At 38.7% G+C, this 26,506-nt stretch overlaps 1 protein-coding gene across 1 annotated transcript in view; it reads right to left on the bottom strand.

Annotated features, from left to right (window-relative positions):
* Window positions 1-26,506, bottom strand: part of MAST4 (microtubule associated serine/threonine kinase family member 4) — a gene marked incomplete at both ends in the record, with an annotated part of 310,434 nt that overhangs the window by 138,473 nt on the left and 145,455 nt on the right. Inside the window, one exon of the mRNA XM_082013548.1 lies at window positions 20,721-20,752. Coding sequence (XP_081869674.1) covers window positions 20,721-20,752 — 32 coding nt within the window. The remainder of the gene's footprint in view (window positions 1-20,720; window positions 20,753-26,506) is intronic.

Here is a 26,506-nt window from a genome sequence, read left to right as displayed (position 1 = left end):
CATGTAAGGGCTATTTTGAGACCATGATAAATCAACCCCTTTCCTGAGCTAATTCATGCAGCCATTTCATGTGACATTAATGGTGTATTATTCTAAGCTGAGACTGAACTCTAGGTTGACTTTGAAAATTCTTCTTCTATGCATTTTGCCTGATCCAGACAGAAGTTTGAAAAATCACGATTTACTGAAAGAGAGAGATTAATACACAGCTGGAGATAAAATTCTGCTCATCATTAGTCTTATAGTTTTTGCAGGAGCAAATGGGAGCTGCTTCACATATGTGGGGGCAAAAAAATAGCAGCAATTTGATTAGATGAAGTCTTGCAAATGAAAGCTGACTTTTGATCAAAACAATTGTTTGCTCTTAATTTTAGACCTCTTAGGTATCTTCCCATCAACATATAGTTGATGAATCAAGTGGAAGTTAAAAAGCAGGCTTTTTAACCTAAGTACAGTAAGTGGGTTTGTGGTAAGTTTGTACCACAAAACATAAATCTCATTCATTCACTTAGAGTAACTGTAGTTTATTGCTAGGATAAATAACATTCATTATACTTGCAAAGGGCTACAGTAAGGTCACTGTTTCAAAGGTAGTGATTTAAGTGGTTACTTCACCTTTGGCATCATCCCCAAAATAGGTGTCATGAGTGCTGCTTTATTGATAAAACCAATTCCATTAGTTTAACACAGCATTATTACCATAGAAGATTGAATTACCACAAGTACTGCAATATCTGTGGTAAGAAAAAAAGTTTAAGTTATCATTTATGAGATTTTAAATTGAAATCTGCAGCACCTGCAAGCTAAAATGCTTGGATGTTGACTTCAGGGCTCTATTGTATTATGGCTACTGGAAGAAATTCCACTCTTTCCTGTTAAAAAGTAGCTTTGTTTCACCAGAAGGATACCTCTACTAGCAATATGACACACCAGAAACAGTCAACTCTTGATATAACAGAAAGTTTTGGTACACAAAATGAAAAAACAAAACAAAACAAAAAACAAACCAAAAAACAACCAAACAAAAAAACCCCAGCTGCTATTTCAAGTTTGTACATCACATTCAAGCAAAGAGTAACTTATGCTATACACAGCTGAGGAAGATGACAAAACAAAGAAAATGTTATTCCATGAGAGAAACTAGTTAGATCAAGCAGGACTTTAAGCTCCTGAAGAACACCCTTGAAACATCTTTTGTCGCCCTCCCCACCCACAAAGACATGCCAATCCCACAGCAGCACCACGTATCCTCTGTTCTGGTTCATGCCCCTTTTAATATCACAAACACTAAGCAGCAACTTAAAGTATTCTTTTTATCTAGATTAACCTGAAAGCACTGACAAGTTTTGCCTTGTTGTAGACACAACTTCTACACAGAAAATTTCTCATTTGGAAAGAATCTCAAAAAGTCACAAACAGCACTGAAGGGCTTTCAGAATTGTATTCCTTTGCAAGGAAAATAAACCCTGGGCTCCTCTTAGGCAGTTCTAGAGATGAAAGCCAAATTTAAAAAGTGAAATGTAAGAATACATGGCTCAAGTTAGCAATTTAAAACCTCACTGAGGTCTCTCTGGTTTAGTAATCTCAGGTATCTGGTTAAAACCAAGCAAAACCAGCGAAGCACAGTGGAATGTTTTATTTCCTTGAAACAGAAACCTGAAATATTGTTCTTCCACACCACAGTTAAGCAGTTTAATATTCTATGTTTTCAAGGCCCCCTTCTTCCACAGCTGTTGACTATGCTTGCTTTTTCCTTAAATGATGGTAACACACAATAATACCATTAACAGTACAGGTGCTCTGGCTTTCACGAGACAATAAGCAAGTCAGTACATCCTTCGGTTCTGCATGCACTGTTGGCTAATATTTTCCAAAGGTACTCAAGAGTTAGTAATCAGCTCTCAAAGAACAATGACAATGGACACATTCTTTCCATGACAGTCCTTAAACCAAAGATCATTTAATCTGAACGTCTGTCATCTGATATGCTTAGCACACCAGTTCAGACAGTTATGCATCTCCAGCAAACACAGGCTGTTCAGCAACATTCATGAAGACACACAGCATTAATTTTTCCCCCTTTCAAACAGCCCTGTTTTGAAATAGTAACACAAAAAAAAGTGCGTTAAAAAGAGTCATCAGAATCCAGTGAATACAAGACTAAAGATTACCAAAATTGCAATGCCAGAATAAAGCAATGTATGATTTGTCCCTGATTTTCTATTGGTCTGGTTTCTCAACCTCCAAGTTAAGGACAACACCTACATATCTTATGGGGATGTTATGAGATTTATCTGCATACCATGCTTTGGAGATAGTAAGCAGTGAAAAGGCCTGAATTTATTAGAACTTTTTAAATAGATTTCAAACTTTAACCCATGCTAAGGTTTCAAATCTTAGCATGGGCTAAACAATTTCAGAATGACAATTTATTTAGTGTGCTCTTATCTTGACTTAATTTTTCCAATTTTTAGATTGTAAAAGTCTTACAACGTGGTTTTCAAAATGGAAATTGTGGTGCCTTCCTCATCCTGGCACTCACTACTACAGTCTCTGGTCCCTTCTTCCTCATGAGGAGAAAAATGAGTACACTTTAGGGATAGGATTAATTTTGCTCACTGCAGCCTTCATACTGCAGTTGGTAATTCTACAAGTGATTGAAAGGCCTACGAATAGCTATGAAAAGTCATAATGACAGAAACAAATGCTTTTGTCCACATTTTCTATGTAAGTCAAGTTGTTCTTTTCTTAGGCTTAAAAAGAAAAGTTAACTTTTACTTGCCAGTTTTCAAGAGCACACTGAATTCTATCCCTGTGAACATATATCCAGTGTACATCCTCCCAGAGGGTCTAGCAGACAAGCACTTGTGATTAGTAGTTCTGAATTGCAGTCATAGTCCCAATAAAGTAATCTCTAAGTGAAATGCACCTGTGTCACCATTACTAGCAACACTCATGCGTGAAAGTCAGGTGCATACACTAAGTGACTAGGTATTCAAGTCACTGCATGAGAGTTACAGATTTCTAACTGAGAAGCATTACTCAGGGACAATTTTTTCCTCAGTTTAGTGTTGTACTGCACAACCTGTAAGGATAAGAAAACATTAGCAATATTATGTGTGTATATATATCTATGTATAGACATACTTCTATATATATGTATATAGAGATGTATATGTTTGGGTTTTTTGGCAGTACTGTCTCCAGCATGTGGTAACTTTGCATCTGCTCACGTCAATGGGAAAATTTAAGATAAATCAGGATATACTGTTAAATAAACAGCAATTCACCATGATGCCACACAGCAGCTGTCTCAACAGATCAGCTTCTAGCACCCTTGCTTGTTCAACTGTCGGCTTTCTTTTCCCGCTATATTCAGAACTTAGCTTTGTGAAATTCTCTCAGATGAGCAGGTAAGTAATTTTACCATCTGATTCAATGTTCAAACCCGAGACACTGCAGAATTCTTTAGCAGGTGGAAAGCGAAGTTATAAACCTGAGAATATTCAAAATCCCAACAGCTGCTTCACTGGTAACACTTTAGTTTCTGGAGAAGTTCCAGCAGGAACGATGCAGAAGCAGTTGAGTGCAACACTGCCTCTTGGCATTAGTGAGAGGCAAAACACAGCACTAAAGAAATGGTGTGAAAAAACAAGCCCAACCTATTCTTTGCATTCTTTCCAACACAGCATGTCTGGGCACATTAATAAGTAGCCACAAAAGAAGTCTGAAATATCAATCCACCAGTTTGTTACCTCTGGCTGAAGTCAACAGACTGACCAATGCCATGTGTATAAAACAAATCTCATGCTTCAGCTATCTGCCAGAAAGGGTCAAGAAGTATTTTTCTTACTGATGTGTAATTGGCCACTTTATTTTGGGTTGTTTTGTTATTTCACCACGTACTTTCTCCAGAAGTATTTGAGAGAGGCCACAGTTAAGGAAGCAATACCAGATGGTGAAATGAATACATTTTCTTAGAACCCTGTCTGGTATGTCTCACTCACATGCTCAGACTCAAACTAATTGCCCAATTTGCAATGGCAAGGAATTTTTCTTCTTGGTCAGGTTATATGAGGAAGAGGAGAGGGGCTGTCTTCCATTTGTTTCCCTGGGGAAGGAAGGAGAAGTGCGTGAGAATGACAGAAGGTGTTTGCATTTTTGCCCGTACCCAGGAGCTCAGTTTGCACAATAGCCTCAGCATGGCATGCTGAAATAAATTCCTAAACAATCCCAGGGAAGTGTTTAGACTTTGGTAGAACCTGCATGTTACTTGGTTACCTGTGTTCAATACACATCAGCTCACAGGGTAGGGGGATGACTGTTTGGTACCCCATGAGAGAAAGACATACTAGACGACCCCTTCCAGCCTTAACTTCTGTAATTCTCAACATCATGGATCTATTGACATTTACAGGCACACCCATAAATCTCACACCGGTAAGCAATTTACAATAATGCATTTTATTAACGTGTCACTGGCATATGCAGTAAAAGTCCAGGTGGTCTTAAAAAACACTTTGCTAGAGCCTATTTAGAGCTGTAATTCTTACTATTTTGCAAGGGATTTGTTTTTAAATTATAGTTTTAAAAAGCACTCTATTAAATTCAAATTTTTTTTAGTAACTTTTTATAAATGAGTTGCATATTCTGCTGACAGATCTATGGTATTGTTGATATTACTAAACAAAGGAATAGATCAAAACAGCATGTTTATTAACAATTTTAATTAGCCATTAAAAATAACAGGACTCCTGTGTAGACCTCTGGTAAGTTAACCCAGCAACTGCTTGTCACATTAAACATCTTACCTAAAAGCACTGATCCCAAAACTGCAGACAAAAAGAATCAATCACATGCACCAGCCAAGATTTGGCAAAATATCTCTGCAACCTCACTTACTCCCACTCCTATACAGTAAATTTTAACAGATAGTTCTCAGATTTTCCCTGCAGCCAGAATAGCCTCCTCGTATGCAGGAACAGATGATTATAAGTTAAAGTGGGATTGATGCTGGCTGGTCCTGCCACACTGAGAGCTCAGAAGACAGATAAAAATAGTGAAGGTATCTGGCCGAAAAGTGAAAGAGAAGCTCTCTACTCTGTCTAAATATCATTTGGATCAGTATTATAGACAAGAGAAAAAAACCAGCAAGATGTGCCATCTAATGCAATGCATTTATGTATCCTTCCCCATATTCCACCACAATCTCCCATCTCCCTTTATGAGGCAGCATTATTTTGCACCTGCCTGTGAAAGCTCCAAAATAACATTTCATACAAAATCAAAACTTTAGCCAATACAATGGCACACCTTTTGTCAAAATTTTTTCTTCTGGAAACTCTGAGTAGCTACTGCAGATTTAGACACCCCCCCTACCATATTTATGTACTATAAGAATTAAAAAAAGCTAATCTGAAATTAGAAAGCAATAAAAATAGCTCAACTAATAAAGTCTCTTAGTCTCTCTCTCATCAACAGACACCAAGCTAATGCCAAAACTATAAAAAGCTTGAGAAATCAGGCTTTAATAATAATCATGGTCTCAATCCGCATTGCCTTTCCATGCAAAAGAAACAGCATTAAAAAATTAGAGGCAAGAACAGGTCTACTTCTTGAAGAGTTCTACATTACATAGGGTCTATACAGTTTGTTTTTTTTTTTTAATTCAAGAACCTTGAATTTAAAACCCCAGGCTTTTAATGAGCATTTCTTTATCTGTTCTTTATTTAAGCTATATTTCAGTGCTAATAGATGACTTTCCTGTATTTTTTTTTCCATCAAAAGAAATACATTGAAATAATTCCAAAAAATCTTCTGTTGAATAGTCTTGTCAGATCTTGATGGTATCTGAGTATCTCCTTCAAAGATGTAAAGCACAAATAAGAAATTTCATGATTCTATAATCCAGCCTGCAGCCCTTCTCCCAACACCCTACAGCTATCTATCAACAACTAGTATGTGCCTAGAGAGTTACTAAGCTCTGTTTTGGCTGATTGATTGATAACCAATTCCTTATTAAGGCCCCATAGAATCTTTGAGTTGGAAGAGACTTTAAGGTCATCTAGTCCAACCCCCTACAATGAGCAGGGACATCTTCAACTAGATCAGGTTGCTCAGAGCCCCGTCCAACCCATCATGCACACAAATACATATATGCCTGCAGAAGCTTCTCCCCAGCAGCTTTGTAAGGCTACCACGTGTATGCTTTGGGTTTTTTAAAAACGTACACCCCTTGGTTCTCTCTAGATAGTCGTTAGACAAACAGGGCTAGGCAAGCGCTCTGAACGGAGGCGGGCAGCAGAAATAGAGCAGTCTTACACAAAAAAAAAATCAAAAACTTTCCAAGTTCATTGCCTTTTTTCAATCTGTCTTATGCTTACATAAAGCCATATACACATCTCCATGTGGAATTCTGTAATTACAGACAACCACAAATGAATCACATTGTCTGTTATGATCCGCTATTTTCTTCCATGAATGCAGATACTTAAAATATGGCATCAAGTTTCAGCAGAAAGTTTTGGCAATTAATCCCATGAAAGTAATGACATATTATAAAGAGAACAATAAGGAAGTCAAGAGATTATCTTCTCCTTCCCCCAGAGAGGTCCATTATACCTATATCACCCCATTACCTGATTATTACCTGATTATACCTATCACTCCAGCCAGCTGTTTGTCTCATTTGTTCTTAAAAGTTGACAGTGATTCCACAACACTCCCAGGTACTCCACTCTGCTTCACTATGCGTAGAGGCAGTAAGTGTTTCAATGGTGTGTAAGCTGAATCCCCCTTGTTCCAATTTAAACACATTATGCCTTGCTTTACACCCCAATAACACAGAAAACACTTACCTCTTACTCATGACTGATGTTCCACACACTTGAAGACTTTCACGATCACCCCTCAGCCTTCCCTTCTCTGAAGTAAATAACCCCAACATGGTAAATATATTTCCATAGATCGTTTTCAAAGCAGCCAACAGCTGTCATTTGTTCTCCAGCTGATCCATCTCAACACACAGCAGTCAAATCTAAATGCAGCACTCCAGCACAAGGCCTTGTAAATTCTGTGTGGCATAGAATAATGCAGCATGCCTTGCAGCTCAAAACGTTAGCTTCACAGCATGATGTACCCTCTCCCATCATCTTTATTCCCCAGAACAGCATCACACTGTGGAACCATTATGCCTCTCAGATCTTCTTCTGCAAACTGATGCCTATCCAAGTATCTTGCATCTGAAACATTAAGTATTTTCTGCTGAAATAAGAAGTCTCCAACTTGTTCTGTTTTACTTCGTATGTTTTTGCCAGGTTGTCAGAACGATTTTGAAACCCCATACTGTTCTTCAATACACTTGCATTCTTCCCAGCTTGTTGTCTGCTGCAAACTTAATAAATACCATCTATTCCATAATCTAGGTCACTAATGAAAAACCATGAGTAAAGCCAGTCATCCAGGTTTCTTACACCTGCAGCCCCATCCAATTTCCTGCTTAGTGTTTCTAGCCAACATGCAATATAGGAAGAGGTTCTCAAAAGTGACAATATCCCTGCCCCAAACCCTCCCTCCCCACCTCAAGACAGATTTTCCCATATGGCTTATTGGTAAAACTTGTCTAAAATTAACAAAACAAAGTTCAGATTTATAGAGCAGTACTTCTGACAGACTCATTTCAACCATAAAACCAGCTGTATTTTTAAATGTAACTAAGAACATTTTAATTGTCTCCTAGCAGAATCTAGGAGAGAAGCATCCACAAAGTATGACAATAATCTATAAAAAAATCATCTTCAGCAGCATCTCAATGATATTAAGAAGAACTACAGAATAGTTGAGGCTGGGTCTCAAGGCCATACACACACATACATGTGAAACATGCCTGGTTTAATCACATTTCCATCACATCCTGTGTTGAAGTGGCGTGTGTGTCTAGTCACCTGAATGCAAAACAGTACCATGTAACAGAGGGGAAAAAAGCATTCCCAAAATCTGCGTTCCCTGCACAAGTTTTACAAAGGCACAGGTGAGCTTCTCCATTCAGGCTGGAACAGCAAGAACTTGTTTGTTTCCAGCAGCATGCTCAGCCCCATGTTAGGGATGCCTGGGATAGCAGGCTTGTCTCAAATGCTAAGCTTGCCTTCACTGCCTAGGGGCATGACCACACTAAACATTCATGAGTGAAGCCACTGGGATATGAGGAAACGTGATTATATGCAATGGCACTGCTTTTTGCACTGTGGCAACCAACACTCAATGAATATCAAGTAAGACGCTCCCAAAACCTGTGTCAGCCTTTTAGACTGTCACTCACTCCCCCGTGCCAGTTATCTGCCACGCCTTTCAGGCAAACATGGCAATATTATGGATCCACTTATCCCCAGTACTCTTTCTGACCTTTTCACATGTATGTGAGAGCTGTCACAACACACCTTTGTAAACCTCATGGGTCCAAGCTTGACTGGCTTGCTAGGAAAAAATGTGACACAGAGGCAGAAACACAACATTTGGGAGAAAGGACAAGACAGACAGACAGACATGGCAGAGAAGAAGAGCACATGGATGGCAGGAAAGTATGCTAATGTCAGGTTAGCTGCTGCCCTGACTCAGGGAGTAAAGACTTGTTAAAGATTAAAGAGGCAGAACTGGCTGATTAGCCCTTGCAGAACAGAAAATCCTACCAAAGCAGCATTTTCATTCTCCAAACAGAATCACAGAATCACAGAATCACTAGGTTGGAAAGGACCTTTAAGATCATCAAGTCCAACCATTAATCCAGCACCACCATGTCCCCTAAACCATGTCCTGAAGCACCACATCCACACGTTTTTTGAACACTTCCAGAGATGGCGACTCCACCACCTCCCTGGGCAGCCTGTTCCAATGCCTGACCACCCTCTCAGTGAAGAAATTTTTCCTAATATCCAATCTAAACCTCCCCTGGCGCAACTTGAGGCCATTTCCTCTCGTCCTATCACTAGTTACTTGGGAGAAGAGACCAACACCCTCGTCGCCACAACCCCCTTTCAGGTAGTTGTAGAGAGCGATAATGTCTCCTCTCAGCCTCCTCTTCTCCAGACTAAAGAACCCCAGTTCCCTCAGCCGCTCCTCATAAGACTTGTGCTCCAGAAGAGCAAGAGACCTGCAAGAGAAGAGCTCTGTACTGCTGCCATCCATCCCCCCTTTCCTTTTCAGCCTGCCACAGAAGCCACCCACCTTCCCGCTGCCCACGCTTTTGGCTGAAGCAACCTACTCAGTTTCTGCAACCTCTCGTCTCACAGTGAGCCATCAACCTGTCCTCAAGCACAGGCTCACGCTCCCTGCCCCTCATTTTAGTCCCAGGAGCCATAACCCACTCTCCCAGTCACAAAGCACTTGGCAAACAGGTTCTCGGCATGCCTATTGCCATAAAAAAACTACATTCACAGACTAAGTCCTGCAAGCCCAAACCCGGCTCAGGACCCCCATCCCAGCTCTCCACTGCTCTATCCCAGAGAACACACCTGCAAGGAAGGCTCTCAGTTTTAGGCAAAGGCTGAAAATACAAACAGACAGAAAACCTCCAGAAAAAGGGAAGTGTGTCAAGAACTGCATTCAGTCAACAAAACGTGGTAAGAGGGTAAACATGACCCTTAACTCCCATGGGAAGAGGGAGGCAGATACTAGAATGCAGGAAAGGTAACACAGCCCAGAAATTTTAGGTAGAGACTGAAGTGGTCGTAGAGGCAAAAACAGCCATGGCCAAAAACATTATGCAGTATGGTCACAGGGGACTAACGAAAAAGAAACAGCCAGTGTGACCTAAGTATGGAGCCAGGACCACTCCCAGCCATGGACAACTGAGGCCCTGACAGTCAGCACTGTGCTCTGGCTGCTTTAGAACTTAATAGTCTGTCTACAGACCGTGGACACATATTTCTCCCCAAGATCAACATTACACAAAGTCAGTGGTCCGAGAGCATTTTCTCAGTACACATGTGCTCTGTCCACACTCACTGTTTGGTCCCCTGCTTCCCCATTAGGGGTAGAAGTACACCAGATTCACAGCCTGCAGAGGATCGTCCCTTTTGCCTTCATCCAAAATACATCTCTAGGGTGCATGTAACAGAACAGTACAGTATAAGAAAATGTAGTAGTACACTACTACAAACTAAAAGATTAATATTAGAAAGTATCTAGATGTTACTTTTTCAGGTGGTCTTTCCAATATTTTCATCCCAAGCTATGCAGCAACTAGGATGATGATCTTTACTTGGAGTTCTGGGGGAAGCCAGCACATGGCAGCAGGTTTCACTTCCTCCTCAGAAGATGCTGAAGCATTCTGCATAAACAGGAGTTTCCCAAATGCTTTATGTCAAGGCATATAGCAATGTGGTAGTCCAGCTGAATGACAAAGAAACCGCAGATGACAAATACATGAATATTCATTATGATAAGAAACAGTACTGGTTTAGAATACTGACAGTAATAAAAAGTGTTCAAATTTGCATTTCATAGGAAAGAGGGAGGGAAAAAAATACTTCCCTCCTCCTCTAAGACAAAAGATAAGTTGTTCGTTGGTATTTCATGATCCCGACACCTCTAGAAGGTCAGCCTATACTTTACACAATGGAACGGCAATAATACTGAAAATTTCAAGAGGAAAATCTGTAATGCTAGCATGCCTGGCAGAAGATGCACAGCAGGCAGATCCCTGCTGTTCAGCAACTGTCTCTTTTACCTGAAAGCAGATATTTATAATACAGGTGATATTATTGCTACCAGAGGAACAAATACATTGTGCAGAAACCTGAGTGCTTCCTTCCTTAAAATAAAAACAAACATTTATTTGTAGGTTATACCTCACCTTTAACCTCCACCAAAAAAAAAAAGGGGGGGGGGGGGCAAAAAAAAAAAATCTATCATTAGAATTCTTTAAGCAGAGCACAGGTTCATCAAACAATCATGTAATCTCTCCAGACCCCTACCATGACCCCAATCCTACAGAGGCTAAAGCTAGAAATTGCACAGCCTCAGAAAGCTCTCTTTGTAGATTAAGAGATTATTCAAATCTTTGTAGCATCACTGCAAAAAAATCAATTCATCAATAAAGCACAGGGCAGCCTGGATCACGCAATTCACAAGGACATTATGACTCCTTTGTGACAAACAATTCTTTTTTACAAACTCTGAATTTTCCTTAACTGAAGAAAACTGGACTTCCCAAAATTAATGCCACTGGGAAAAAAAACAAACAATGAACAAGAAACTGTTTCAGTATATCAGATTTTCAAGGTTCACTATTTGAAATTCAAGCTGCATTGACTAGCAGTGATTACCCACATGATGTTCTTACGCCAGTTTTCTCACAGAGTAAGTACTTTTCCCAGGCAGTAGAATAAAACAGGTTGGTTATATGTTCATTTGTTCTTTTTGTGTATGCCATACAATTTTGAAGTTTTGCTAGAACAATTATAGAAGAGAGAACATTACTCACTCACAGTGCAACTCCTGTTCAGAGAAAAACGAGAATACGGCCAATGCTAATTTAAAAACACTTACAGCAAGTATCTTTCTAAAATATTTGTTATTCAACATGCATCTATTACAGAATTTAGTCACATAATTATTGCATTCACAAAGTTACCCCAGCCTGTTCCTCAGAGATCACTGGTCCCCTGCCTCAGCAGCTCACGTTTCCAGCCATTTAAATTCCCCTAACATTTTCTCTCTGCTCTTGCTATATGCTTTGCTGCTTCTATGTACACAGAAACACTGCAGACACCACAAACTGCCAGTTCAATAGGTAATGCAGGGTACAAGCGGCAGAACCAACAGAAACAGAGCAGTTCAGTGAAAAAGACCGCAAACTGAAAAGGCTGCTCAGGGGACTGACTGTCACAGGGGAAGAACAGGAACAGTAGGTTAGCCAGTTTGCCAGACCTCCAACCCATTACTCTTTTTTGCCTCATTTTGTCAGGTTTGCTATTCAAGTTCTAGTAGTGAACTGATGAGGTCTCTTCTACTGCTATTTCTTTGTAGAGATTCAGTTATGTCAGCACCTTGGTACCTGCCTTCATATCACCAGCAATCCATTAGCCATGAGATCTAGGCCTCAAAAAACTGGGCTGAACCTCATGTGCTATAAAAAAAAAAATATTTACATGTAAACAAATATATTAAATGTTTAAAATTTCAAATAAACTGTTCTACTGCAAAAAATATTTTTTAATTTAGGCAAAGCATAGAGGCACCCAGATACTTGATTTTTTTTACTCCCTCCAAGAATTAAGTGATTCCCCCATCTTGACATTCTGCAGCATTCCTATAAAACCATGATTTGACCCTAGAGGATGATTTCATTTTCCTTTTTTTCCTGTGGCTTAATCTTATCACAAATTTGATACTGAATTACTTAAGATTATTTGTCATTCTTGATGCTGTACTGTCCTTTCCCAAGTAGCCAAAACAAAATTCCAACAGGGCATAGCACACACAGAGGACTGTGGAGAAGCATGGTACCTGGTCAACCATAGGTCAGGTGATAATTTACATCACTTAGACACCACAGCATTCACAGAACAACAGTAGATAAATATCACGTTGCACAATTAAGCTTTAAAAGCTGAACATCTCATTTTCTGGACATCAGTCCTCCAGGTAGCCTTGTTATTTCAATTAATTTTGTGATGTTCTGGGCCTTGTAAACATATCTATGGTCCCATTAATACAACAAAGAGGAGCTTTAAAATACAAAAAAAAGTCATCACTATCTGACTTTTTTTGTATGTATACATCAAGATTGCGTGCGTGTGCACACACAAATAGATGAGCATGAATTTACCAGTAACAAGGTTTCACAAAGCTATAAAATATCCTCAGGCAGTGTGTACATCTTTCACTGAGAAGGGACATGATGAATTACATTAAAACAGATAGCTCCTTCCTCTACAATGTGAAGTGATAAATCATAAAGAGAAGATGTCACTGTGTAAAACCCACACATACACTAGCAAAACAGGAGTCAAAAGACAACATGCACAGATATGTAGTAATACTAATACTGGTACAAATGAAGCAGGGATGCAAATGTACATGTGAAAGCATCAAAAGAAACAACAGAACAAGATTAGGCAGAATGGGCTATGCAGATAGGCAAGGACACAACCAAGAGCCATAAATTACCAAGGGATATGTTGTTTACATCAAAATCAGGCCTGTGCTCTCCACAACACAAAGGACTCATCCGCAGAAGACCCTGCGACTGACAACAGGAAGATGGCAACAAGGCTACACAGCACGCTGCACGTGCCGTTACTCTTCCCGTTAACACAACTTTAAAACACGGAAACACAGACAATGGGCAGCAGACTTGCATAAAATTTATGGAGGCTGTAGTAAGCAAGATTGTGAGGGAAAAGGATCATGCTACAGTAACTGTTGGCTCCAAAGCATACAAAAAATATGTCCAAAACTGAATTTTCCATTGTCACTCGTGACAATGCAATGAGGATTCAACAGCTGGTGGCCCGTGTCCCCCATGTCATACACAAGTGACCTTCCCAAACATGTAAATTTTGTGAAGTATTTGAATTCCTTGTGCAGAATTTGCATCAATATCTCAATAAAGCATACACAAAATAGATTTAGAGTTCATTAACAGATCTCAAAAAAAGTTGTCAGTGGAGGAATCTCCTTTGCACAAATGAGGTTTTTTTGGTGGTGTTTTTTGGGGGGGGGTGGTTGTTTTGTTTTGGGTTATGGGTTTTTTCCTTGGTTTTTTTTTGTTTTGGTTTTTTTTAGTTCATCAAATTTTATTGTCTGGCTTGATGCTATTCAGCATTTTCATCTGCGATAAGGAAATTTGATTTAAAGCCACTGCTGAAAGTTCAAAGGTGAAACATTAAAGAAATTACAAACATTGAGGACAACAGCATTGTCACATACAAAGCAATCTGGATCTCTTGGTGATCTGTGCTCCTTTAAACAAATACACACTTTAATGACAAATGCAATGTTAATCATCTAGAAACTTAAGAGTGTCTGTTGCAGTTAGGAAGCCACCACTAAGAAAAATAACGTTGGGGTCCCAGTGTGTTGCTGTGACAAGGTGCCAGTAGAAACAGTAACACAGAACTGTAAAAGCAGGATAGGATTTTTACATCTACCTGTAGCATAAGCAAAACATCACAAAATTAGACTTGCAGTAAAAAAAATTCCCCTCAATGACAGCAGTAGAAAACCCCTGAAAGTTAAGGACTTCAATCTACTATTTTGTCAGAAAGACAGAAATGTGGTATACCAACTACAGGATACTGCCACCAGGATGAAAACTAGCTAAATGAGCATGTTCTCGTTTACCAGAGAAGCACATACAGAAATAGTGTTAGTAACGCTTAACACTAAAGCATACACACCTTAAGAATGAAATGTGGGCTGCGGAGAGCATCCATCTGAGCACAAACCATGCATACTAGAATTGAGAGATTCATTACCTGGCAACAATAATTAATCTACTCCACTTTCCAAATTTAAGATAATTGTAATCGCCCAAATAATTTAAGACAAAAAAGTGACTGGTTTCCTTTTCTTTATTAATTCTTTATTATTACAAAGGTATAAAATGAATATATTTGACCCAATCATTTGAAAGTCCAAAGTGGAGTTTCAGCTTACTTTAAACTCAGATGAAGCTGAAGAAAATGAGCGTATAAAATGGAAATGAAAATTAAATGGAAGAAAAAAACAGCTGGTTCTACTTTCAGTGCTCTGAAGTATAAGACCATCTCAGCTCTACCCACAGCTTCTACTCCTTCCAGCAAAGCCCTCTGTCTTTAACATACAGTTTAGCTATACTGTGTTATTTGCTAATATCAAAAGTTATTCTTGACTGTGACACCAAAAAAGCCAATTTTTTTTTCCTACTATGCCTGAAAAAACCTAAACATGGTTGCAACTAACCCAACAGAAGAAAGTTAGGGTTTTTTAGATATAATTAGGTCAGCAAACTAAGTCTATTGCGCTAACATACAGGCAAAGAATGATAAAAGCATCTGATGCACATGTAATGGAAGTGGAACTTTATGAATAGGTGGATTCATAGCTAAGCATAAACTGTACTCACCCTATAGGCTGCACTACCCAAGCTATCCAAGTCTGGAGACAAAAAGAGCTAGCTCCTGCTGGTCCTGGCTCACAAGCCTTCTTATTTACATATTCTGCCCCCTCCACTTCCTCACAAAGGTCAACAACACTACAGAGACATGCAACAAGGACTTTCCTGGGGGCAACCTTGCTCCACATCCCTTGTCCAGGCACACTGCATTCCTTAAGCTGCCATCAGATGGAGTCATCTATCAGCACACACTAATTTGCAGTAAAAATTCCTGCCAACAGAAGGTATGTGAGCCACAGATAGAGAGGCAAACACTCTAAAGAACAAACTGATATAAATCTCTATACTTTCAGTGTAACAATGGTCCTTATCAAAACATTCACCTCAGGTCAGCTTGTTTACTTCATCTCTACACAAACACAAATGGCAGTAGCAGCAAAGTATATACAGAAGATGGCTACAGCAATACAAATTTCCAGTTCAACATTGTTCCACAGCATGAGGAACTCATTGCTCATGTGACTTGCAGAAATTTCTCTCAAAGTATTAGTTTTTCTCCTGTAATAATTTTAATGGGATATTGCACATTGCTGTAACCTAAGCCACTCACTTTCTCTCAGTGAGAGATTGCAGAGGCTGTGTACTTTCAGAGAAAAAAATGCAAACAAGTCCCTAAACTTACATAAGCAGAGAAACAGAGTTTTTATTTAAATGAGGAATACAAATTTTCAGTAACTTGAGTATCTCAAGACTGCATTTTGAAGCTTTTTATAACTTATGAAGCTATATATTAAGCTTTTATAATTAACATGGAAAATATTTTATTTCACAAAAATCTAGTATTATTTATAGTGATCTGTTTAGAATCGTTTAGATCTAATCACTATTTTCCAGAACTTAAATGAAGTTTCTGTCTTCAGCTATAATGAATCAAATTTGAATTTCTGCATTTTGCAAATGATGTACTGTGACACAAGCACTTTCAGCACAATAGTGCCCTTCTGCAAAAATATATTCAATGAAAAAAGCTGCAAAACTGCATGCATACACACCAGTCCTGAAACATACGTACATAAGACAAAGGAAGTAGCAAACTTTCTTTGATTTTTTTTAGGGTGCTTGGAGGCTTTTGTTTGTTATTTTTTCAATTCTTCACAGTTACTCAAAATTAATTTCCTTGACTGTCTTTGGCAGTTGTGTCCTTCAACCCACAAAGAAGCCTATGCAGTTAGGGAGATAAAACTCAAAAGAGGCTGTTGGGAGAATTAGGCTTGTACAATCAATATATTTCACTTTTGAGGTTTCCTTTGTGTTCTCCAGCATCTGATCTAAACACTTTTCCTTATCACAGGTCACCTATTTACAGAGACAATGTTTTTATAGATATATCTATCTGTAAGCATACATATATATGTCCACACAGAAACTGTGAATCAAATTCCAGTTTCGTCCACCTACATGACACTGGCCTCAGAGCTTTTTTTCATTATTATTTTTTGACGTATGGGTGGCATGATTTCATAATTCCATCACACTCAATTTCTTATTCCTATTTTTTCCCTGAGGTTAACTGATAGTCCATATTTGTTATTGATAAAAACTTTCTTACAAAACTGTTACTAACTTTCTTGAAACTTATTTAATTAAGTCCCTAAGCAAGCAGTGGTTTTAACTGGTGTTTCTCTGGAATTCTCGTCTGATCACACTCTTTATGTTGCTGTTATCCAAGGATATCAGCTGCTTCACTGTAATGCATAAATGCATTTTATGAAAATTCTATGATCAACTTTGACATTTCCACAGGTGCAGGTAGATTATATAATTGCTGCTACTGAACTAGAGTCCATATTCTATAATTACTGAAATTAGTTTCAGAAATGTCAAGAGAAGGACAGATGCAGCCAAAAAAAAAAAAAGTTACCTAGCTTTGAATTAAACTGAAATTGACAAATTAAATAAAGAAAATGGAAAGAGAACTGATTCAGCCTGGAAAAATCAGGTATTTTACTTCTAGGGCAGGTGCTTTAACCACTGAAGCTCTGAAGAAAGGAGGAACCTCATCTACCTACCCGCTTACTTCGTTAAGTATTACAGTTCCTGAAGGCTCCTCTCCACTTCACAGAAGTCCATTGTTAATTCATTTTTAACAGAACAGCATCTTAAACCAGAATGTACCCACTTAAAGCTGAGGGTAACTTCTGTGCCACAACCTGTAACTTCATGCCCTGTCCCTAGTTCTCATTTTGCTGTACTCTGTGGGTATGGGAAGGAAACAAAGAGGATATTGATGCCTTAAATTCAGTGATGGAAACTCACCTGGTTAACACACAACATAAACTGAGAGATTTTTTCTGGCTATCTAATCCAGCTAGATACACCCTGAATGTGTAAAGGATAGGGATTTTTAGATGCAGTCAGGCATTCTCTGGCTCATCAGAGGATCTGCATGTTTCATACACTGATGTTAGCAGCACTTAACTGTGATCAAATTAAATCTGTATTTCTGGGTGTGGCTTAACATTAAGCACAAATGTCTCCCTTTATATTTGCATGTGTTTGGTGAAAATAACAAATCAATAAAGATTTCATAACAACATATAAATCATCCATCCCTGTAGTGGCAGTGTGCAGAAATACATTTTGATGTAATTTTCTAATAGAGTTGCAAAGCAGGATAGTAACAGCCAGGCAGGTTTACAATTACATTAAGCTTATACACTAGAGAAAGCGCCCAGACATTCATTCTGTCTCCATGCCACCATGCCCTGCTGCCAGCAAGGTGTCTGTGCAGCTGGACGGTCGAACATGATGAAGCTAGTTGCAACCTGGATCAGTTCTGCCTTGTGTCCACACAAGTACTTGGGCCAGCACAGGCAGACAGTGCTCTGAGGATGGAAACACTCACTTCTTTCTCAATCAGCACTCCTTATCTCAGTTCATGCCAACTATGCTGAAGTTAATTTTAATCCTTCACTGTGTTTTTATCTCCAGTTCTTTCTTTAGGAGTTATTACATAACAACTGTATAAAAGCAGAATTGAGTTTAATTGCAGAAGGCCCACAGAAAGCTTAAGTTATTTCATGAGATCCAAAATGAGACCCCACAGTCACAGACAACCTGGGGAAAAGTAGAAAAATTAAGCCCTCTCCCTCTCCAAGTTTTCTTCATTTTATGTCCTCAGTTCCCTATCACATCTCACCCTAAAGCACGTTACGTTTCCCATGCCTCCTTTTCTAACCTCTCCAGATCTTTTTTTAACTTCTGCCACCACCATGCCCTTAACCTTTATTCTTCTATTTCAAAACCAGGAAACAAGAGTTTCATACTACCCTGCCCTTACATCAGCCAAATCTTGTGTAGCAAAAAGCAGGGAAGCTGTTAGTTTCCAGAGAAGTCTCTGTATTTGGACTGAGCACTGGTAATATAAATACATCAGTGAAAACAGAGGGTATGTTTTTTAACTGAAGTGCTGGGCTTGTAGCTTGACAGCCACAGAGCTAGATCAAAAGGTCAGCTACTTGGTGGAATAACTCCACATGTGGCAAGAACGTATGTGCCCAATGGCACAGTCGGGGTACCCCTGGCAGATGAATGGCAGATGAGGTTCAACAAGTAAGCAAGCATTGCCGACTTGCAACAGGTAACACTATGTGTTGGAATGGATTACACAGCTAACGAACTTGGAATAACAGCTACAGCATAGGTAAACTCCTCTGCTTATGGTTTTCCTGGCAGCGAGTCATCATCGCCCTCTTTCACTGCATACCTGATCAACTTAATAAAAGAAAACTGATCACCAGTCATGGCATCAAGTTGAGCATGTAGCTACGTCCAAGAGCTCTGGCTGGTTCAGCAGAACAGGTAGAGAAAGGCTGGTACACTGACTGGTATCAGTCAAATACCACTTCTCTTCAAATGATCTGTTACTCAGTATGCTTCCTGCCAAATACCCACCTCTCCATACAACGATGTTGTATCTACCACATCCCACCCCATTGGGACTTAGAATTGGCAGCTTCTTTTATGTTGTCATAGAAAATGTAACATAATTAATAACAAGATATGGTTATGCTGACAGGGGACTATTCCTTTACTCTACTTTAATAAAGTCTCAGCAGCATCACAGAATGTGCACTTAGATCTCAGTGATCAGCTATATAAATATGTATATGATTGCAATAAGCTGGAATTTGCAGCTGTTTTTCAAATTTGGAGAAAAACATCTTATTACATTCAGTGTCAAACATCATAGCAAGAGTAAGCAAGGTCATGGCTACAGATTAAAAAAAAAAGCCTCAAGAGCCACTTTCTGCTCTGGCTGAAGTCAACAGGAGTTTAGCCATTAACTTCAACAGAAACAGTCTTTTGCCCACACAACAGTTTCAGGTTAATATAAAGCACCAAGGGCACCAAAAGGCGGCACCAAAAATAATTTTCCTTAACTGTTTTTCTCCTATGCTTGCAATAATCAAACACTCGATGTGGAATTAGTTCGCTATTTTCTTGACTTTTCTTAAATAATGGGTTTGCTTACTATTTAGTATAAGACTTTTCAGGTATCAGAACATAAAACATGTAAAGTCTTTTCCAAGTCAGCAGATGTCCTACAAAGTACAGGACAGACTTCTGCCATGCCATTTAAATCAGAACAACAGAGCACTTAACTGCACTTCCCCAGCAATTACAGTTTCAGTTATTAACATAAATAACCTTACTACCAAAAGTTACAGAGCACTATGAAATTGAAAACAAGTATAGAAAAACAAACCAAAAAAACTGGCCTTTTGTGCAAGGGCTTAGGGTTTTATTTATAACATGTTGTTACATTAACACAAGCTTATTCAAGTACAGTAATAACCTTATAGGCCTAAGGTATTTTTTGAAAGAAAGTAGTAAGAGAACAGAGCTTGGTTCTCAAGACACTTTGCTATGTTCTTATCCCAATATTTTCTCACTAAACAACTAATAAAGAACACGAAATAAACCAGATACAAATAAAAATACAAGCTTTCAAACAGAACAGCTCAAAAACACTAGAAAAACAAAGCCAAACTACAGAAATCTCAGCAAAGCACAACTAAACCACAGTATCTGAGTTCATATTACTCTTAACTCGGTAACAATTTACATAAGAATAGACAGTCTTTACTTCCACTGATCAAAGTAGTAGCTTAACCACCCTATACATTTAGTAAAACTCACCTATTCTTTGTTCCTATCTCTTCATCCACAGGTCTGATCACAGAATTTCGTAAAGAAAAAAGGTTTTACTTATGTGTCAAGTTTCATTTATATCATTCATGAAGAAATCGAATTTCTTCCTTGATTTTTAACAAGAGAAATCTTCAATACAAAAAAAAGCTTCAACAGAAGAACTTTTTGTCACTTTGGAAATCCCTCACAATAGCTCTTCTAGAAGAGAGGATGGGCATAAAAAAGGTCACTCCACAACCCATAGGTTTTGATTTACAATCTTAATTTCTTTGTATGTATTTTAATGCAGATGAACTGCCACATTTAACCTTCATTTTCACTACCCTGAAAAGACGACTAGCTTACTCAAAAACTGTCAAAAATACATACTATACTGGTGAGCACAATACAAAAAGCTTCATATACTTACAAACTTCCTCTTCTTGGAAGGCTCAACTCCTTCTGCAATAGAAAAAAGTTACACCATATTAGGAATAAAAGTTATTTTACTTGGACATGGCCTTTTTAAGACAAGTGCTGTAGTAATCCTTCTACCCACTAGCAGCAGAGAGAAGTGATATACTTGGACTACAATAACAGATGATACAGATTTTACATGCACCATCTTTTACTTGTGGCCTTCCACTCTTATTTGAAATATTAACATTAGCAATGGGAGAAGTCTATGCCTTTTATTAGCTGCAATATTAAAATATTTCAAACAATAGACAGATGTTATAGAAAAGCTTTAGGGTCAGAGCTATGATACATTTGTAACAGTATTAAAATTTGCAAGAGTCAGTGACAAAGACGTACAACATTCTTCCAAGCATCCATCATTTGCAAAAGTTGTTAACAACAGGATCAAGACCTAAATAGGTGACCATTGCCACCAGGGTTTCTACACAATGTTCTTCACCCCAAAAAAGATGAAGTACATAACGGTTTGGTCAATTATAAATCATTGTAATTGAGTACAATCATCTGCAAAGTACTAGCATAACAACAGAATCACTATTGTACAAACATTTTTGCTGAGAACAGTTACACTACTGTATATGGAACTGATAAGATAGCCTGCTAGCCAAATGAAAATTGCAGACAAACATTTTACTAGCATTGTAATGTAGAAGAAAGTCACAGGATCCATGAAGTGTCACCCATTAGAAATGAGCATATTACATATACCCACAAGTATATGGGTACTGTATTATCTTTTACTGTATAAAACACAGGATAGCTGAGGCTAGAAGGCAGGGCCCTCTGGAGATGCTCTGGTCCAACCTGCTCAAAGCAGGGCCAATTACAGCAGGTTACTCAAGACCACATCCAGCTGGGTTTTGAACATTTGCAAAGATAGAGACTCCACAACCTCTCTGGGCAATCTGTTCCAGTTTTCAACTACCCTCACTTCTTTACATTTCTCACAAGAACCTATATTGTGAATGCGACATTCATTAAGTCTTCTTTGCAGTCATGTCCAGCAGCGAGTACCACCTGCACTGAAACAAAGGGACCACTTCTCTGACCTAGAGGATACGGAGACAGATAAATTTAAAGTTGAAGAGCATCACAAAAGGCAAGGTTGCATATGAAAATGATTCAAACTATGTGGACGGATGTCTTTAAACATAAAATAATGCCACTGAGTGACTACTCTCAATATCCTCATGAAAGGCTGTTTCAAAGTATGTAACAGACACTCAGATTCCATGCTAAAAGTTATCAAAGGGAATGATAACAAAATTATCTTTCAAAAATAAATATATATATATGCATGCTGTGTATGTGTGCACACATGCATTTATTTCACATAGCACATAAAGTTATAGGTACTGACCAGAAAATACACATGAAAATACAATTGAATGGATAAAAATAGTTCAGCCAGGCACCTTAGAAAAGGCTATAAGGGAATGAATAATTATGTATTCTTTAGAGACTTTTAAATGGTGTGCAGTAAATAAAGCCCAGGCTGCTAACTGAATGATAAGGATTAAAATATCAACTAGCTGCTCAATTCCTGAGCACCGCCCATCCTGTTCACTGAATGAGGCAGGAAAAAATAGTGTGAAACAATGTAATTAGAGATCATAACGCAAAGGCATAGGAGAGCAGAATTAGGGGCCTTGGTAACAAATTCTGGCACTTCCTAGGAAGTTCCCGCAACTGTTCAGAATTTGGAATTTAAAACAACACCTTTTAGCATAACGTGTGCTTACATACAAAAGAACAGTTACACCTGCATACAATATTGCATTATGAAGCCGAGTAGTTCCCCTAAATTTAAAATGTCACATTCATCATGAACAAAATGTAACTGCAATTTAGAACCCACGTATTTCCCTTGGTATGTTTTTTATCTAATATTTACAATGCCATTGTGTTCTATTTCTAACATAAAACTTTACTTGTAATTGTAGGCACTGTCATACGGTAACAAGCAATGACTGTGGAAAAACTGCCAAAATGTATGAGCAAGAATGATGCTTGGTTTTGCATCCCATTTAACAGAGTTGCAACATGTACTTTAAATCTATTTCTTATTATTCAGGTCTTTTTTTTTTTTTCATTTGTTGGGTTTTTTTGTTTGGTTGTTTTTTTTTTTTTAATCAGAGTGTTTTGGTTACAGTTTATCATTGTAACAGCACAGCAAATGACAGACACTGCCTTCTGTAGACACTTGAAGTCACATTAATCTCTTGGCCCATTCTCATGCATGCCATCCTGAAGCACTACTTTTGACTAGAGAATAAGGTTCCAGAAGAGATGATTCACTGTAATGACTTGCTGGTAAAGATGTTAAGAACTGCCAAGATCTCCCCATACAAAGCAAAAAATGAAACACGTACAGGAGGATTTCCAAAACATTTCAAGTAAAGCATTTGTAAGGCTGGATTTTAAAGAAGTATACACATAAACAAACAAAACAAGTTATGAAATAAGACAAATATCCTTTCTGGGTAATTTCTATACCCTCATTTTCCCTATATAGCTCAGTATTGATGTTAAAATGCAAGGTCACTTTTCTCATGCTTCTCCAGCCTAAGTATCTCCAAGACAAAAAAAACACAAACCAAAAACTCAAAGAACTGAAGCTTGTTTTTCAGGCACTCCCCTGCCCCAAAGACTTTTGCACAGCCTGAAAAAACTGTATCAGATTGTCAGCTGTGGCAGTACAGACTTTCTTACTCCAGACAAGGCTCACCAACATCACACTAGCTTTGTAATACTACAGCAGAGCTCCACAGCTGAGGCTACACAAAGCAGGTGGGAAAAGTGTAAACATGCTCTGCAAGGGGCTAGCCCGTAGCTTAGATTAGAGAAATCATTTTTTTCCTAGGTACATAAAAACCATCCATACCATTCAAAAGCTAAAGATGCCATTTTTACTCCATTTCTCCCAGCTGTTTTACAGCCACTGGAAACAAGGAAGCACTGCATGATACCATACTGACAATCACCTTCTTCAGGCTTGCAATACTCCAGCTCAGATGTCCATTACACTGCTAATGACATATAAGGACCCCACTGCCAGCAGTTTCTGGCACTACACCGTTTCTTTTCTGAAAGTCTCAATGAAACAGACTCAAAAGACTGGTGGTCCTAGTTCTGCTGCACAGCATCCAACATATAAGGACTGCTGAAGGTAAAAACTCGGTGTCAAGACCTTCAGATCACATACCTAGCAGGCAAGCCCTGGAGCATTAAAAAGACAAAAAGATGCCATCCTTGCCACTCTGCTTGGTTCTCAGGCACCAGATCTGCCCCAGAGAACAATATTATGTTATTTTGCTGTCGCCCTCCATGGAATCCTCCTCTGGCCAGTGTGAGCTGGGCTGGTTTTAGGGCTGTTTCATTCCACTGCAATTAACACTAAGCAGACTTAATGGACTGGAGACTCTTGCCGTTGAGGCTCTTTGTGTCTCAAAAATCATGGTCTGAAAACATAATAAACCTTGCCTCAGGTTTGAGAGATCTGTGCAAGTCTGTGCCAAATTGCTGTGATGTTGCATTAAGACCCATATGTACTGAATTTAATTGCAGCTATCATTAATCAGTTCAGACTCCACTCTCTGTGCATTTTACTATCAAAAACATGATTTTACAAGCACACATGCTTTTTGATTATTTCAGCAATTATGATTGTTTCTCTAGTCCTACACATCTATAAGACACCTCAGTATGGACAAGTTCAGTCAATGCACCAGAGTGCATATATCCAGCCTTATTTGAAAAACATACTGACCAAACAAAGCACCTTGGACTCTATTCTGGATCAAAGTTTTCACCCCACTAACTAGAAACATGGTTTAAATAATAGAAGTACATAAAAAGGTTTAAACAACAGAAGCAACTTAGAAAACACTAAGTTCACCACATTTCTTGTAAATGATACCAGCAAATTACAGAAAATTTAAAATATTGCATTTCCTCCCCTATATGGGAGGAAGAAAAGATGCCATTATCTTATTGCTTGTTACTGAGTTCAATTTTAAAGAATCAATAAAAAGCCGACACATTCATAAGCTGCTAAAGACGCAGCTAATGTTGTCAATACAGGTTGATTTTTAGAACCACAGTAAATTTGCTTCATCTTCCAACAATAATTGGAATGTTCAAATATTCAAAATATCGTTCCAAGTTTTCAGTTGTCCCTGCAGAGTCTGGAAAAATGAACCTTTTCAAGACAAATTTCAGTAATGCATTCTTCAGCTGGGGAAGTGTTGCATGTGGTAAGATTAATATGAGTGGAGTTCGTGGGGTTTTTTTTATTTTTACACTGTTGCTCCACCCATCTCTCACAGGCTGTAAACATCTGAGGGTCTTCTAGTAACATGTGTTAGATCTTAATACACTGTATTAAGAACAGGTTAACACTGTAACATTAACACTGCATTAATAGCAGTAGGAAGAAAAAAAATTAGCAAAGGCACACAATTCACCCTCTGATCATAATCACTGATAGCAGGAGTTACTGCTTAGGGGGATGAATTTGAAGGATTTTCTTTTTAAGCAATTACTATCGTTTTGCTGAAGAAAAGTTGGGGGATGACAGCAGAGCTTGCACTTGGATGTGGCAGTAAGGAAAAAAAAGCAGAGCAAGTAACACAGTATAAGATTGATTTGATCTATTAGGGAAAAGGGTTGCACTGTGCAAGAGCTTTTTACAAGGTGATCTTCAACACTATAAGGTTAATATATCAAACCATTGTATTAATCCATTCTAAATACCTTCTAAGCAAGGCAATAGCAGGCTATGCTTTTTATTTGATTGCTTCCGATTTGCTAACATTCAGTTCTTCAGATTCAGAGTGCACATTACTAAGGGGATCAGTGTGGAGACAGGCCAGCCACCTCAAAGGCCCCAAGTGTTACTGTCTTTCCCTCTGTAATTTTGTTTCTCTGTCAAAGCTGTCTTTTGCTCTGGTGACAACTTACAATGTTTCCTGGTGCCAATTTGGAGCCTCAGCCTCAGAAATGGTTTTCTATGAACACTACGGTTGAATCTTAGGAGTGGCTATTGACTTTAGAATTTACAGTTCAAGCCAGGATTTTCAAAAAGGCGCAGAAAGGTGTTCACCTCTTTCTTCATCAGCCAAGGTGTTCTCACTCAGATCTGATTTCTTACAAAATGGGTATAACTATAAAATCGTTCTCCCTTCCAGATGCCCCAAGTGAGTTAGTGTTTGGATCACCTCTTTCTCAGCAATCGCAGTCTGAACTGCCTTATCCAATATGCAATTCTATATTCACTTTTCTCAGGAACACTGTCTTGATACCTTCTTCACTGGTAATGTGCAGTCAAGATCACTGTTTTTCCCTTTCCACACTGGCTGCCAAGGAGCTGAGCATCATTAATGCCTTAGGGTCAAGTCTAATGTTCTGCCTTTCAGCTGAAGGCTTTCATCTTCTTTCTTGTCATCCAGACACATTCACCAGTTTACCAGGGTTTTTGCTTAGTGTGCACCCTCACCAATTGCATCAGCAGTCATCTCTTCACAGGCATTTTCATGAATGAAACTTGCCAATTCTGCATGGGCAAGCACTGGAAGGCAGTTAGCTACCGCTGCTCTGGGAAGACTCCATGCACAGTTCTCCCATGTCACCTGCAGAACATTCCTTGGAAGGGAACACAAGGCTTCTCTTAAATATTTTTAACTGTGCATTTCAATGTACAAAGATGTTATTCTGCATGGTAGCTTACCCCCATCG

This window comes from Phaethon aethereus (genome assembly GCF_964289735.1).
Source record: "Phaethon aethereus genome assembly, chromosome: Z".
NCBI classification, from domain to species: domain Eukaryota; kingdom Metazoa; phylum Chordata; class Aves; order Phaethontiformes; family Phaethontidae; genus Phaethon; species Phaethon aethereus.
The sequence above is the reverse complement of the archived record's forward strand: the minus strand, read 5'-3'. Positions and strand labels throughout refer to the sequence as shown.